Source organism: Somniosus microcephalus, unplaced genomic scaffold (genome assembly GCF_052327205.1).
Source record: "Somniosus microcephalus isolate GS21.2 unplaced genomic scaffold, FLI_Smic_1.0 scaffold1058, whole genome shotgun sequence".
Taxonomy (NCBI): Eukaryota; Metazoa; Chordata; class Chondrichthyes; order Squaliformes; family Somniosidae; genus Somniosus; species Somniosus microcephalus.
This window is the reverse complement of record NW_028226245.1, coordinates 5061-20038: the sequence shown is the minus strand read 5'-3', so window position 1 is coordinate 20038 and position 14978 is coordinate 5061. Positions and strand designations below refer to the sequence as shown.

General features: G+C 53.5%; 1 protein-coding gene across 1 annotated transcript in view; it reads right to left on the bottom strand.

Annotated features, from left to right (window-relative positions):
* The window catches only part of LOC147080873 (serrate RNA effector molecule homolog), a gene marked incomplete at its 5' end in the record, with an annotated part of 49252 nt that extends 34643 nt beyond the window's left edge, over positions 1–14609 (bottom strand). The window contains 3 exons of the mRNA XM_085981053.1: positions 244–322; positions 2444–2505; positions 14283–14609. Of these exons, the coding sequence (XP_085837179.1) occupies positions 244–322; positions 2444–2505; positions 14283–14609 (468 nt within the window). The remainder of the gene's footprint in view (positions 1–243; positions 323–2443; positions 2506–14282) is intronic.
* Between the last annotated feature and the right edge of the window lie 369 nt (positions 14610–14978).

Genomic DNA, 14978 nt, shown 5'->3' with positions numbered 1-14978 from the left:
CCCGACCAATGTGCCCTCTAATTTTTTTTTTGGCCCATGCGGTCCATTTAACAGCCATTCAAAACTCGGCGCAGGTGCGGTTTCTCTGTTTAAAAGCCGGCTCACCGGCTGCGCGGAACCTGAGAGCGCCGGCAGCTTAAAGGGAACATTGCTCCCAACTCACCCGAAAGAGGGGGTGAAACCCCGACTCATCCAAAGGGGCTAAAAGACCTACGGCAATTGGTATGACAGATAACGACTTACTCGGATATTCTGGAGATTCCAACAGATTTCCTTGATGTTGACACTGCGATCAAAGGTGACCCACGCTCTCCGATAAAATCTAACAAAACAGAGAAGGAAAATGAAATCTCTGGCACAGCACCGAAAGAATCCGCCGCACCCTCTTCAGTGAACAATACCACACAGTGGTAAACCATCAGTAGTGCAGGCACCCGCTCTCACACAGCTACTCCACCCCCGCCACCACCATTCTCCATATTCCCACGAAGGCACGGTCTCCCCCAAGGTAAGGTTACACAGGATCCCTCCGGCACCTCGTCCATTTATGCAGCAGTCCAGACACGCATCAGCAGGCTTCTAACCATGCACAGCATCGCAACCTAAGTCAGACCCTGTCGCAAAGGGCTCAATTGTTCCAGTGCTTTCGGAGCACTGGGATTGTGGCGAGCACAATATTTAGGCCACTGCTGTTACAGCACCAAGTCTGCCCGTTCGGTGCGATGCTGACATCACCCTCCCTCAGCCCCGAGCAGTGCCACCCCCAGTGCAGCACCGCACTCCCCCGCACCCGAACGGTGCCGTCCCCAGTTCCACTCCGCACTCCCCTGAGCACTCACCTCCTTGGCTCAAGTGGAAACACTTACTCCCGGAGTTCAGCTCACAACCTAGGCCGACACTCCCAGTGCAGTACTGAGGGAGCGCCGCACTGTCGGAGGGGCAGTACTGAGGGAGCGCCGCACTGTCGGAGGGGCAGTACTGAGGGAGCGCCGCACTGTCGGAGGGGCAGTACTGAGGGAGCGCCGCACTGTCGGAGGGGCAGTACTGAGGGAGCGCCGCACTGTCGGAGGGGCAGTACTGAGGGAGCGCCGCACTGTCGGAGGGGCAGTACTGAGGGAGCGCCGCACTGTCGGAGGGGCAGTACTGAGGGAGCGCCGCACTGTCGGAGGGGCAGTACTGAGGGAGCGCCGCACTGTCGGAGGGGCAGTACTGAGGGAGCGCCGCACTGTCGGAGGGGCAGTACTGAGGGAGCGCCGCACTGTCGGAGGGGCAGTACTGAGGGAGCGCCGCACTGTCGGAGGGGCAGTACTGAGGGAGCGCCGCACTGTCGGAGGGGCAGTACTGAGGGAGCGCCGCACTGTCGGAGGGGCAGTACTGAGGGAGCGCCGCACTGTCGGAGGGGCAGTACTGAGGGAGCGCCGCACTGTCGGAGGGGCAGTACTGAGGGAGCGCCGCACTGTCGGAGGGGCAGTACTGAGGGAGCGCCGCACTGTCGGAGGGGCAGTACTGAGGGAGCGCCGCACTGTCGGAGGGGCGCCGCACTGTCGGAGGGGCAGTACTGAGGGAGCGCCGCACTGTCGGAGGGGCAGTACTGAGGGAGCGCCGCACTGTCGGAGGGGCAGTGCTGAGGGAGCGCCGCACTGTCGGAGGGGCGGTACTGAGGAAGCACCGCACTGTCGGAGGGGCGGTACTGAGGGAGCGCCGCACTGTTGGAGCGGCGGTACTGAGGGAGCGCCGCACTGTCGGAGGGGCTGTACTGAGGGAGCGCCGCACTGTCGGAGGGGCAGTACTGAGGGAGCGCCGCACTGTCGGAGGGGCAGTACTGAGGGAGCGCCGCACTGTCGGAGGGGCGGTACTGAGGGAGCGCCGCACTGTCGGAGGGGCAGTACTGAGGGAGCGCCGCACTGTCGGAGGGGCAGCACTGAGGGAGCGCCGCACTGTCGGAGAGGCAGTACTGAGGGAGCGCCGCACTGTCGGAGGGGCAGTACTGAGGGAGCGCCGCATGTCAGAGAGGCAATGCTGAGGGAGTGCTGCACTGTCGGAGGGGCAGTACTGAGGGAGCGCCGCACTGTCGGAGAGGCAGTACTGAGGGAGCGCTGCACTGTCGGAGGGGCAGTACTGAGGGAGCGCCGCATGTCAGAGAGGCAATGCTGAGGGAGTGCTGCACTGTCGGAGGGGCAGTACTGAGGGAGCGCTGCACTGTTGGAGGGGCAGTACTGAGGGAGCGCCGCACGGTCAGAGGGGCAGTACTGAGGGAGTGCCGCACTGTTAGACGGGCAATGCTGAGGGAGCGCCGCACTGTCGGAGGTGCCATGCTGAAGATAGGACATTAAACAGAGGCCTGCCACGGAATGGTTCTGGTTTACACAGCTCAATACCTCAATGCCTTTACTCACTGGGACACACTCTTGTGATGGCCCTTCACACAGTGTTGTACATTTACCTGCGTTCTGGCTGTGGGTCCGATAGTGCCACTCTCATGAAGCCAGGGAACCTTTTACAAAGCTGCAGGAACAGAAAACAAGTTAGTTTTTTACATTTATGAAATTCATCAGCCACATAAACAGGAAACAAACTTGTGGGGGAGACCAGAACTAGGGGCCATCAATATAAGACAGTCACTAATAAATCCAATCGTGAATTCAGGAGAAACTTCTTTACCCAGAGAGTGGTGAGAATGTGGAACTCGCTACCACAGGGAGTGGTTGAGGCGAATAGCAGAGATGCATTTAAGGGGAAGCTGGATAAACACACGAGGGAGAAAGGAATAGAAGGATATGGTGATGGGGTGAGATGAAGAGGGGTGGGAGGAGGCTGGTGTGGAGCAGAAACACCGGCACGGAGCAGGTGGGCCGAATGGCCTGTTTCTCAGAGTCATAACGGCACAGAAGGAAGCCATTCGGCCCATCGAGTCCGTGCCAGCTCTCTGTAGAACAATCCAGTCAGTCCCATTCCCCCACTCTATCCCCGTAGCCCTGCAAGTTTATTTCCCCCAAGTGCCGATCCAGTCTCCCCTTGAAAACATCGAGTGTCTCCGCTTCCACCACCCTCGCCGGCAATGAGTTCCAGGTCCTCACCACTCGCTGCGTAAAAATGTTTTTCCTCACATCCCCCCCGTATCTCTTGCCCAAAACCTTTAATCTGTGTCCCCTGGTCCTTGTACCATCAACTAGGGGGAACAGCCTTTCCCCGTCTAGCCTATCCAAACCCTGTCATAATCTTGTAGACCTCGATCAAATCACCCCTCAACCTCCTTTGCTCTAATGAAAACAAATCCAGCTTCTCCAACCTGTCCTTGTAGCCAAGATCCCCCATCCCCGGAACCATTCTGGTCAATCTCCTCTGCACCCTCTCGAGGGCCTTCACATCCTTCCTAAAGTGTGGTGACCAGAACTGGACCCAATACTCCAGTTGTGGTCTAACCAGCGCTTTATAAAGGTTCAGCATAACTTCTCTACTTTTGGGCTCAATACCTCGATTTATGAAGCCCAAGATCCCATATGCTTTGTTAACCACTCTCTCAATATGTCCCGCCACCTTCAGGGACCTATGCACATTAACTCCCAGGTCCCTCTGTCCCTGCACACTCTGTAAAACTGTGCCATTAAGTGTATATTGCCTCTCCCTGTTCCTTCTGCCAAAATGCCAAATGTTTCTGTGCTGTAATTCTATGTAACTTTTCATGTGAAGAACAACACTGCTATCACCGAGGCTCACAGCCTCCCCTCAGCACAACCGAAACTAGTAACTCCGCACGCAGACAGTTACAGGCACGAACTGGCACTCCACAACACAGCGTACTGTGGCCCCTGCTCACACTCCGGGAGAAAATAACCCCAAATAACCCCCGAAATGCTGAAAAGTTCAGCAGATCCATCATCGGCTTAAAGAGAGAGGTTCACATGCCAGTGGAGACCCGTGCTCAGAAGTGCTGAGCTGCAGGAGAGCCGCCCAACTGGAGAACGAACCAAAGACAGCAAAGGGGTAACGACATGCAAGTCATGATCATGACCAACGGATCCACCACAGACCCAATTCACGTACGAACCGGGGTCAAACAAGGCTGAGTCATCGCACCAACGCTCTTCTCGATCATCCTGGCTGCAATGCTCCATCGCACCCTCAGTAAGCTCCCCACTGGAGTGGAGCTAATTTACAGAACAAACGGGAAACTGTTCAACCTCCGTCGCCTCCAGTCCAGATCCAAGGTCGTCCCATCCTCTGTTGTCGAATTACAGTATGCAGACGACGCTTGCGTCTGCGCTCACTCGGAGGTCGAACTCCAAACCATCGTCAACACCTTCACCAAAGCGTACGAGAGCATGGGCCTTACACTAAACATCCATAAGACAAAGGTCCTCTACCAACCTGCCCCCACCACACAGTGCTGCCCCCCAATTAACAAAATCCACGACAAGGCCTTGGACAACGTGGACCACTTTCCATACCTTGGGAGCCTACTGTCAACAAGGGCAGACGACGAAGTCCAACACCGCCTTCAGTGTGCCAGTGCAGCCTTCGGTCGCCTGAGGAAGAGAGTGTTTGAAGACCAGGACCTCAAACCCGGCACCAAGCTCATGGTCAACAGAGCAGCAGTGATACCCACCCTGCTGTATGCCTCAGAGACATGGACCATGTACAGCAGGCACCTCAAAGCACTGGAGAGGTACCACCAACGCTGCCTCCGCAAGATCCTGCAAATCCATTGGCAGGATAGAGGCACCAACGCCAGTGTTCTCGCTCAGGCCAACATCCCCAGCGTCGAAGCTTTGACCACGCTCGATCAGCTCCGATGGACGGGTCACCTTGTCCGCATGCCCGATACACGACTCCCAAAACAAGCGCTCTACTCGGAACTCCGACACGGCAAGAGAGCCCCAGGTGGGCAGAGGAAACGCTTCAAGGACACCCTCGAAGCCTCCTTGAAAAAGTGTAACATCCCCACCGACACCTGGGAATCCCTGGCCCAAGACCGCACAAAGTGGAGGAGAAGCATCTGGGAAGGCGCCAAACACCTCGAGTCTCTTCGCCGGGAGCAAGCGGAAGCCAAGCGCAAACCAAGCGCAAGGAGCGCACGTCACCCCAAGCACCCCACCCACCGGCCCCTTCAACCACCGTCTGCCCCACCTGTGACAGAGACTGTAGGTCCCGCATTGGACTCATCAGTCACCTGAGAACTCATTTTTAATGTGGAAGCAAGTCATCCTCGGTTCCGAGGGACTGCCTAAGAAGAAAGGCCTAGAGAACAGAAATGGGAACTAGGGTTACAGTGAGGCAGCTGGTGGGTTTAACAGGCTGCAACGGTTTGCAACAGTTTCCCAGTAATGTCGGTGCGAGGTGGGGCGGAAGAGCAGACAGATTGATCGAATCAAAGTGACATCTGCTGGATGTAGGGGGCTGAGTGAAACACGACTGGGACAGTTCCCTTTATGGAAAGCCTCACAATACAGCAATCTGGCAAAGTCATTTGAGGATGATAGCGGGAGTGGGAAAATCTCAAAATGTCACACTGTAGAATCATAGAATGGTTACAGCACAGAAAGAAACCATTCGGCCCGTCGAGCCCGTGCCGGCTCTCTGCAACAGCGCTTCAGCGAGTCCCACTCCGCGCCCTTTCCCCGGAGCCCTGCAAATGTTTTCTTCCAGGTACTTCTCCAATTCCCTTTTGAAAGCCGTGATTGAGTCTGCCTCCACCGCCCTCTCAGGCAGTGAATTCCAGATCACAACCACTCGCTGCGTAAAAAAGATTTTCCTCCTGTCGCCTTTGGGTCTTCTGCCAATCACCTTAAATCTGTGTCCTCTGGTTCTCTCTATCTACGCTGTCCAGAATCCTCCTGATTTTGAACACCTCTATCAAATCTCCTCTCGATCTTCTCTGCCCCAGGGAGAACAAGCAACAACCCCAGCTTCTCCAGTCTATCCACGGAACTGAAGTCTCTCATCCCTGGAACCATTCTTGTAAATATTTCCTGCATCCTCTCCAAGGTCTTCACATCCTTCCTAAAGTGAGGTTCCCCAACCTCCTAACTCTTGGTCCTTAATCTCATCAAATTGAGGCTTATGCATCTGGTTGGGAGAATATTGAAGGAGCTTTACTCTGTATCTAACCCGTGCTGTACCTGCCCTGGGAGTGTTTGATGGGACAGTGTAGAGGGAGCTTTACTCTGTATCTAACCCGTGCTGTACCTGCCCTGGGAGTGTTTGATTGGACACTGTAGAGGGAGCTTTACTCTGTATCTAACCCGTGCTGTACCTGCCCTGGGAGTGTTTGATGGGATAGTGTAGAGGGAGCTTTACTCTGTATCTAACCCGTGCTGTACCTGCCCTGGGAGTGTTTGATGGGACAGTGTAGAGGGAGTGTTACTCTGTATCTAACCTGTGCTGTACCTGCCCTGGGAATGTTTGATGGGACAGTGTAGAGGGAGCTTTACTCTGTATCTAACCCGTGCTGTACCTGCCCTGGGAGTGTTTGATGGGACAGTGTAGAGGGAGCTTTACTCTGTATCTAACCCCGTGCTGTACCTGCCCTGGGAGTGTGTGATGGGACAGTGTATATGGAGCTTTACTCTGTATCTAACCCGTGCTGTACCTGCCCTGGGAGTGTTTGATGGGACAGTGTAGAGAGAGCTTTCCTCTGTATCTAACCCGTGCTGTACCTGCCCTGGGAGTGTTTCATGGGACAGTGTAGAGGGAGCTTTACTTTGTATCTAACCCGTGCTGTACCTGCCCTGGGAGTGTTTGATGGGACAGTGTAGAGGGAGCTTTACTCTGTATCTAACCCGTGCTGTACCTGCCCTGAGAGTGTTTGATGGGACAGTGTAAAGGGAGCTTTACTCTGTATCTAACCCGTGCTGCACCTGCCCTGGGAGTGTTTGATGGGACAGTGTAGAGGAAGCTTTACTCTGTATCTAACCCGTGCTATACCTGCCCTGGGAGTGTTTGATGGGACACTGTAGAGGGAGCTTTACTCTGTATCTAACCTGTGCTGCACCTGCCCTGGGAATGTTTGATGGGACAGTGTAGAGGGAGCTTTACTCTGTATCTAACCCGTGCTGTACCTGCCCTGGGAGTGTGTGATGGGACAGTGTATATGGAGCTTTACTCTGTATCTAGCCCGTGCTGTACCTGCCCTGGGAGTGTTTGATGGGGACAGTGCAGAGGGAGCTTTACTCTGTATTTAACCCCGTGCTGTACCTGCCCTGGGAGTGTTTGATGGGACAGTGTAGAGGGAGCTTTACTCTGTATCTAACCCGTGCTGTACCTGCCCTGGGAGTGTTTGATGGGACAGTGTAAAGGGAGCTTTACTCTGTATCTAACCCGTGCTGTACCTGCCCTGGGAGTGTTTGATGGGATAGTGTAGAGGGAGCTTTACTCTGTATCTAACCCGTGCTGTACCTGCCCTCGGAGTGTTTGATGGGACAGTGTAGATGGAGCGTTACTCTGTATCTAACCCGTGCTGTACCTGCCCTGGGAATGTTTGATGGGACAGTGTAGAGGGAGCTTTACTCTGTATCTAACCCGTGCTGTACCTGCCCTGGGAGTGTTTGATGGGACAGTGTAGAGGGAGCTTTACTCTGTATCTAACCCCGTGCTGTACCTGCCCTGGGAGTGTTTGATGGGACAGTGTAGAGGGAACTTTACTCTGCAGCTAACCCGTGCTGTGCCTGCCCTGGGAGTGTTTGATGGGACAGTGTAGAGGGAACTTTACTCTGCAGCTAACCCGTGCTGTGCCTGCCCTGGGAGTGTTTGATGGGACAGTGTAGAGGGAGCTTTACTCTGTATCAACCAGTGCTGTACCTGCACTGGGTGTGTTTGATGGGGCAGTGCAGAGGGAGTTTTACTCTGTATCTAACCAGTGCTGTACCTGCCCTGGGAGTGTTTGATGGGACACTGTAAAGGGAGCTTTACTCTGTACCTAACCCGTGCTGTACCTGCCCTGGGAGTGTTTGATGGGACAGTGTAGAGGGAGCTTTACTCTGTATCTAACCCGTGCTGTACCTGCCCTGGGAGTGTTTGATGGGAAAGTGTAAAGGGAGCTTTACTCTGTATCTAACCCGTGCTGTACCTGCCCTGGGAGTGTTTGATGGGACAGTGTAGAGGGAGCTTTACTCTGTATCTAACCCGTGCTGTACCTGCCCTGAGAGTGTTTGATGGGACAGTGTAAAGGGAGCTTTACTCTGTATCTAACCCGTGCTGCACCTGCCCTGGGAGTGTTTGATGGGACACTGTAGAGGGAGCTTTACTCTGTATCTAACCCGTGCTGTACCTGCCCTGGGAATGTTTGATGGGACAATGTAGAGGGAGCTTTACTCTGTATCTAACCCGTGCTGTACCTGCCCTGGGAGTGTTTGATGGGAAAGTGTAAAGGGAGCTTTACTCAGTATCTAACCCGTGCTGTACCTGCCCTGGGAGTGTTTGATGGGACAGTGTCGAGGGAGCTTTACTCTGTATCTAACCCGTGCTGTACCTGCCCTGAGAGTGTTTGATGGGACAGTGTAAAGGGAGCTTTACTCTGTATCTAACCCGTGCTGCACCTGCCCTGGGAGTGTTTGATGGGACACTGTAGAGGGAGCTTTACTCTGTATCTAACCCGTGCTGTACCTGCCCTGGGAGTGTTTGATGGGACAGTGTAAAGGGAGCTTTACTCTGTATCTAGCCCGTGCTGTACCTGCCCTGGGAGTGTTTGATGGGACACTGGAAAGGGAGCTTTACTCTGTACCTAACCCGTGCTGTACCTGCCCTGGGAGTGTTTGATGGGACAGTGTAAAGGGAGCTTTACTCTGTATCTAACCCGTGCTGTACCTGCCCTGGGAGTGTTTGATGGGACAGTGTAGAGGGAGCTTTACTCTGTATCTAACCCGTGCTGTACCTGCCCTGAGAGTGTTTGATGGGACAGTGCAAAGGGAGCTTTACTCTGTATCTAAGCCGTGCTGCACCTGCCCTGGGAGTGTTTGATGGGACACTGTAGAGGGAGCTTTACTCTGTATCTAACCCGTGCTGTACCTGCCCTGGGAATGTTTGATGGGACAGTGTAGAGGGAGCTTTACTCTGTATCTAACCCGTGCTGTACTTGCCCTGGGAGTGTTTGATGGGAAAGTGTAAAGGGAGCTTTACTCAGTATCTAACCCGTGCTGTACCTGCCCTGGGAGTGTTTGATGGGACAGTGTAGAGGGAGCTTTACTCTGTATCTAACCCGTGCTGTACCTGCCCTGAGAGTGTTTGATGGGACAGTGTAAAGGGAGCTTTACTCTGTATCTAACCCGTGCTGCACCTGCCCTGGGAGTGTTTGATGGGACACTGTAGAGGGAGCTTTACTCTGTATCTAACCCGTGCTGTACCTGCCCTGGGAGTGTTTGATGGGACAGTGTAAAGGGAGCTTTACTCTGTATCTAGCCCGTGCTGTACCTGCCCTGGGAGTGTTTGATGGGACAGCGTAGAGGGAGCTTTACTCTGTATCTAACCCGTGCTGTGCCTGCCCTGGGAGTGTTTGATGGGATAGTGCAGAGGGAGCTTTACTCTGTATCTAACCCGTGCTGTAGCTGCCCGGCGAGTGTTTGATGGGACAGTGTAGAGGGAGCTTTACTCTGTATCTAACCCGTGCTGTACCTGCCCTGGGAGTGTTTGATGGGACTGTGTAGAGGGAGCTTTACTCTGTATCAACCACTGCTGTACCTGCACTGGGAGTGTTTGATGGGACACTGTAGAGGGAGCTTTACTCTGTATCTAACCCGTGCTGTACCTGTCCTGGGAGTGTTTGATGGGACAGTGTAGAGGGAGCTTAACTCTGTATCTAACCCGTGCTGTTCCTGCCCTGGGAGTGTTTGATGGGACAGTGTAGAGGGAGCTTTACTCTGCATCTAACCCCGTGCTGTACCTGCCCTGGGAGTGTTTGATGGGACAGTGTAGAGGGAGCTTTACTCTGTATCTAACCCGTGCTGCACCTGCCCTGGGAGTGTTTGATGGGACAGTGTAGAGGGAGCTTTACTCTGTATCTAACCCGTGCTGTACCTGCCCTGGGAGTGTTTGATGGGACAGTGTAGAGGGAGCTTTACTCTGTATCTAACCCGTGCTGTACCTGCCCTGGGAGTGTATGATGGGACAGTGTAGAGGGAGCTTTACTCTGCATCTAACCCCGTGCTGTACCTGCCCTGGGAGTGTTTGATGGGACAGTGTAGAGGGAGCTTTACTCTGTATCTAACCCGTGCTGTACCTGCCCTGGGAGTGTTTGATGGGACAGTGTAGAGGGAGCTTTACTCTGTATCTAACCCGTGCTGTACCTGCCCTGGGAGTGTATGATGGGACAGTGTAGAGGGAGCTTTACGCTGTGTCTAACCCGTGCTGTACCTGCCCTGGGAGTGTTTGATGGGACAGTGTAGAGGGAGCTTTACTCTGTATCTAACCCGTGCTGTACCTGCCCTGGGAGTGTTTGATGGGACAGTGTAGAGGGAGCTTTACTCTGTATCTAACCCGTGCTGTACCTGCCCTGGGAGTGTTTGATGAGACAGTGTAGAGGGAGCTTTACTCTGTATCTAACCCCGTGCTGTACCTGCCCTGGGAGTGTTTGATGGGACAGTGTAGAGGGAGCTTTACTCTGTATCTAACCCGTGCTGTACCTGCCCTGGGAGTGTTTGATGGGACAGTGTAGAGGGAGCTTTACTCTGTATCTAACCCGTGCTGTACCTGCCCGGGGAGTGTTTGATGGGACAGTGTCGAGGGAGCTTTACTCTGTATCTAACCCGTGCTGCACCTGCCCCGGGAGTGTTTGATGGGACAGTGTAGAGGGAGCTTTACTCTGTATCTAACCCGTGCTGTACCTGCCCTGGGAGTGTTTGATGGGACAGTGTAGAGAGAGCTTTACTCTGTATCTAACCCGTGCTGTACCTGCCCTGGGAGTGTTTGATGGGACAGTGTAGAGGGAGCTTTACTTTGTATCTACCCCATGCTGTACCTGCCCTGGGAGTGTTTGATGGGACAGTGTAGAGGGAACTTTACTCTGCAGCTAACCCGTACTGTACCTGCCCTGGGAGTGTTTGATGGGACAGTGTAGAGGGAGCTTTACTCTGTATCTAACCCGTACTGTACCTGCCCTGGGAGTGTTTGATGGGAAAGTGTAGAGGGAGCTTTACTCTGTATCTAACCCGTACTGTACCTGCCCTGGGAGTGTTTGATGGGAAAGTGTAAAGGGAGCTTTACTCTGTATCTAACCCGTGCTGTACCTGCCCTGGGAGTGTTTGATGGGACAGTGTAGAGGGAGCTTTACTCTGTATCTAACCCGTGCTGTACCTGCCCTGGGAGTGTTTGATGGGACAGTGTAAAGGGAGCTTTACTCTGTATCTAACCCGTGCTGTACCTGCCCTGGGAGTGTTTGATGGGACAGTGTCGAGGGAGCTTTACTCTGTATCTAACCCCGTGCTGTACCTGCCCTGGGAGTGTGTGATGGGACAGTGTATATGGAGCTTTACTCTGTATCTAACCCGTGCTGTACCTGCCCTGGGAGTGTTTGATGGGACAGTGTAGAGAGAGCTTTACTCTGTATCTAACCCGTGCTGCACCTGCCCTGGGAGTGTTTGATGGGACAGTGTAGAGGGAGCTTTACTTTGTATCTACCCCGTGCTGTACCTGCCCTGGGAGTGTTTGATGGGACAGTGTGGAGGGAACTTTACTCTGCAGCTAACCCGTGCTGTACCTGCCCTGGGAGTGTTTGATGGGACAGTGTTGAGGGAGCTTTACTCTGTGTCAACCAGTGCTGTACCTGCACTGGGTGTGTTTGATGGGGCAGTGCAAAGGGAGTTTTACTCTGTATCTAACCAGTGCTGTACCTGCCCTGGGAGTGTTTGATGAGACAGTGTAGAGGGAGCTTTACTCTGTATCTTACCCGTGCTGTACCTGCCCTGGGAGTGTTTGATGGGACAGTGTAGAGGGAGCTTTACTCTGTATCGAACCCGTGCTGTACCTGCCCTGGGAGTGTTTGATGGGACAGTGTAGAGGGAGCTTTACTCTGTATCTAACCCGTGCTGTACCTGCACTGGGACTGTTTGATGGGACAGTGTAGAGGGAGCTTTACTCTGTATCTAACCCGTGCTGTACCTGCCCTGGGAGTGTTTGATGGGACAGTGTAGAGGGAGCTTTACTCTGTATCTAACCCGTGCTGTACCTGCCCTGGGAGTGTATGATGGGACAGTGTAGAGGGAGCTTTACTCTGCATCTAACCCCGTGCTGTACCTGCCCTGGGAGTGTTTGATGGGGCAGTGCAGAGGGAGTTTTACTCTGTATCTAACCCGTGCTGTACCTGCCCTGGGAGTGTTTGATGGGACAGTGTAGAGGGAGCTTTACTCTGTATCTAACCCGTGCTGCACCTGCCCTGGGAGTGTTTGATGGGACAGTGTAAAGGGAGCTTTACTCTGTATCTAGCCCGTGCTGTACCTGCCCTGGGAGTGTTTGATGGGACAGTGTAGAGGGAGCTTTACTCTGTATCTAACCCGTGCTGTGCCTGCCCTGGGAGTGTTTGATGGGATAGTGTAGAGGGAGCTTTACTCTGTATCTAACCCGTGCTGTACCTGCCCGGCGAGTGTTTGATGGGACAGTGTAGAGGGAGCTTCACTCTGTATCTAACCCGTGCTGTACCTGCCCTGGGAGTGTTTGATGGGACAGTGTCGAGGGAGCTTTACTGTGTATCTAACCCGTGCTGTACCTGCCCTGGGAGTGTTTGATGGGACAGTGTAGAGGGAGCTTTACTCTGTATCTAACCCGTGCTGTACCTGTCCTGGGAGTGTTTGATGGGACAGTGTCGAGGGAGCTTCACTCTGTATCTAACCCGTGCTCTTCCTGCCCTGGGAGTGTTTGATGGGACAGTGTAGAGGGAGCTTTACTCTGCATCTAACCCCGTGCTGTACCTGCCCTGGGATTGTTTGATGGGACAGTGTAGAGGGAGCTTTACTCTGTATCTAACCTCGTGCTGTACCTGCCCTGGGAGTGTTTGATGGGACAGTGTAAAGGGAGCTTTACTCTGTATCTAGCCCGTGCTGTACCTGCCCTGGGAGTGTTTGATGGGACAGTGCAGAGGGAGCTTTACTCTGTATCTAACCTGTGCTGTACCTGCCCTGGGAGTGTTTGATGGGGCAGTGTAGAGGTAGCTTTACTCTGTATCTAACCCCGTGCTGTACCTGCCCTGGGAGTGTTTGATGGGACAGTGTAGAGGGAGCTTTACTCTGTATCTAACCCGTGCTGTACCTGCCCTGGGAGTGTTTGATGGGACAGTGTAGAGGGAGCTTTACTCTGTATCTAACCTCGTGCTGTACCTGCCCTGGGAGTGTTTGATGGGACAGTGTAGAGGGAGCTTTACTCTGTATCTAACCCGTGCTGTACCTGCCCTGGGAGTGTTTGATGGGACAGTGTAGAGGAAGCTTTACTCTGTATCTAACCCATGCTGTACCTGCCCTGGGAGTGTTTGATGGGACAGTGCAGAGGGAGCTTTACTCTGTATCTAACCTGTGCTGTACCTGCCCTGGGAGTGTTTGATGGGACAGTGTAGAGGGAGCTTTACTCTGTATCTAACCCGTGCTGTACCTGCCCTGGGAGTGTTTGATGGGACAGTGTAAAGGGAGCTTTACTCTGTATCTAGCCCGTGCTTTACCTGCCCTGGGAGTGTTTGATGGGACAGTGTAGAGGGAGCTTTACTCTGTATCTAACCCGTGCTGTGCCTGCCCTGGGAGTGTTTGATGGGATAGTGTAGAGGGAGCTTTACTCTGTATCTAACCCGTGCTGTACCTGCCCTGGGAGTGTTTGATGGGGACAGTGTAGAGGGAGCTTTACTCTGTATCTAACCCGTGCTGTGCCTGCCCTGGGAGTGTTTGATGGGATAGTGTAGAGGGAGCTTTACTCTGTATCAACCACTGCTGTACCTGCACTGGGAGTGTTTGATGGGACACTGTAGAGGGAGCTTTACTCTGTATCTAACCCGTGCTGTACCTGCCCTGGGGATGGGACAGTGTAGTGGGAGCTTTACTCTGTATCTAACCCGTGCTGTACCTGCCCTGGGAGTGTATGATGGGACAGTGTCGAGGGAGCTTTACTCTGCATCTAACCCCGTGCTGTACCTGCCCTGGGAGTGTTTGATGGGACAGTGTAGAGGGAGCTTTACTCTGTATCTAACCCATGCTGTACCTGCCCTGGGAGTGTTTGATGGGACAGTGTAGAGGGAGCTTTACTCTGTAGCTAACCCGTGCTGTACCTGCCCTGGGTTACTGCTCCCACAATCAGTACCAAACCAGGTGTTCACTTACCGATATGATTTCAGCCTTGGAGATATTTGGAGCAATGCTCCTCATGAACAGCGAGCAGGTTTTGTGAAGCGGCCGAGGTTTGGGAGTGACATCAATCTCTTTCTCCTTCTCCTTCTCCTTCTCCTTCTCTTTCTCTTTCTCTTTCTCTTTCTCCTTCTCTTTCTCTTTCTTTTCCTCCTTGGGTTTTTCTTTGTGTTTTTCCTCCTCCTCTTTTTTCTCCGCTTTTGGCTCATCTGTACAGCAACAGAAAGCATTAGCAACCAGACACCAGCAGCCAGCTGTCCAGGGATTATTCCTGGTGGATCTTCCTCCCCACCCCACCCCCCCCTACCCCTCTCTAACCTAGGGCATAAGAACATAAGAATTAGGGGCAGATTTGGTCTCTGGGTATAAGCGGTCCCTGGATTTGGTCCTTGGGTATAAGTGGTCCCTGGATTTGGTCTTTGGGTATAAGTGGTCCCTGGATTTGGTCTCTGGGTATAAGTGGTCCCTGGATTTGGTCTTTGGGTATAAGTGGTCCCTGGATTTGGTCTTTGGGTATAAGTGGTCCCTGGATTTGGTCTTTGGGTATAAGTGGTCCCTGGATTTGGTCTCTGGGTATAAGTGGTCCCTGGATTTGGTCTTTGGGTATAAGTGGTCCCTGGATTTGGTCTTTGGGTATAAGTGGTCCCTGGATTTGGTCTTTGGGTATAAGTG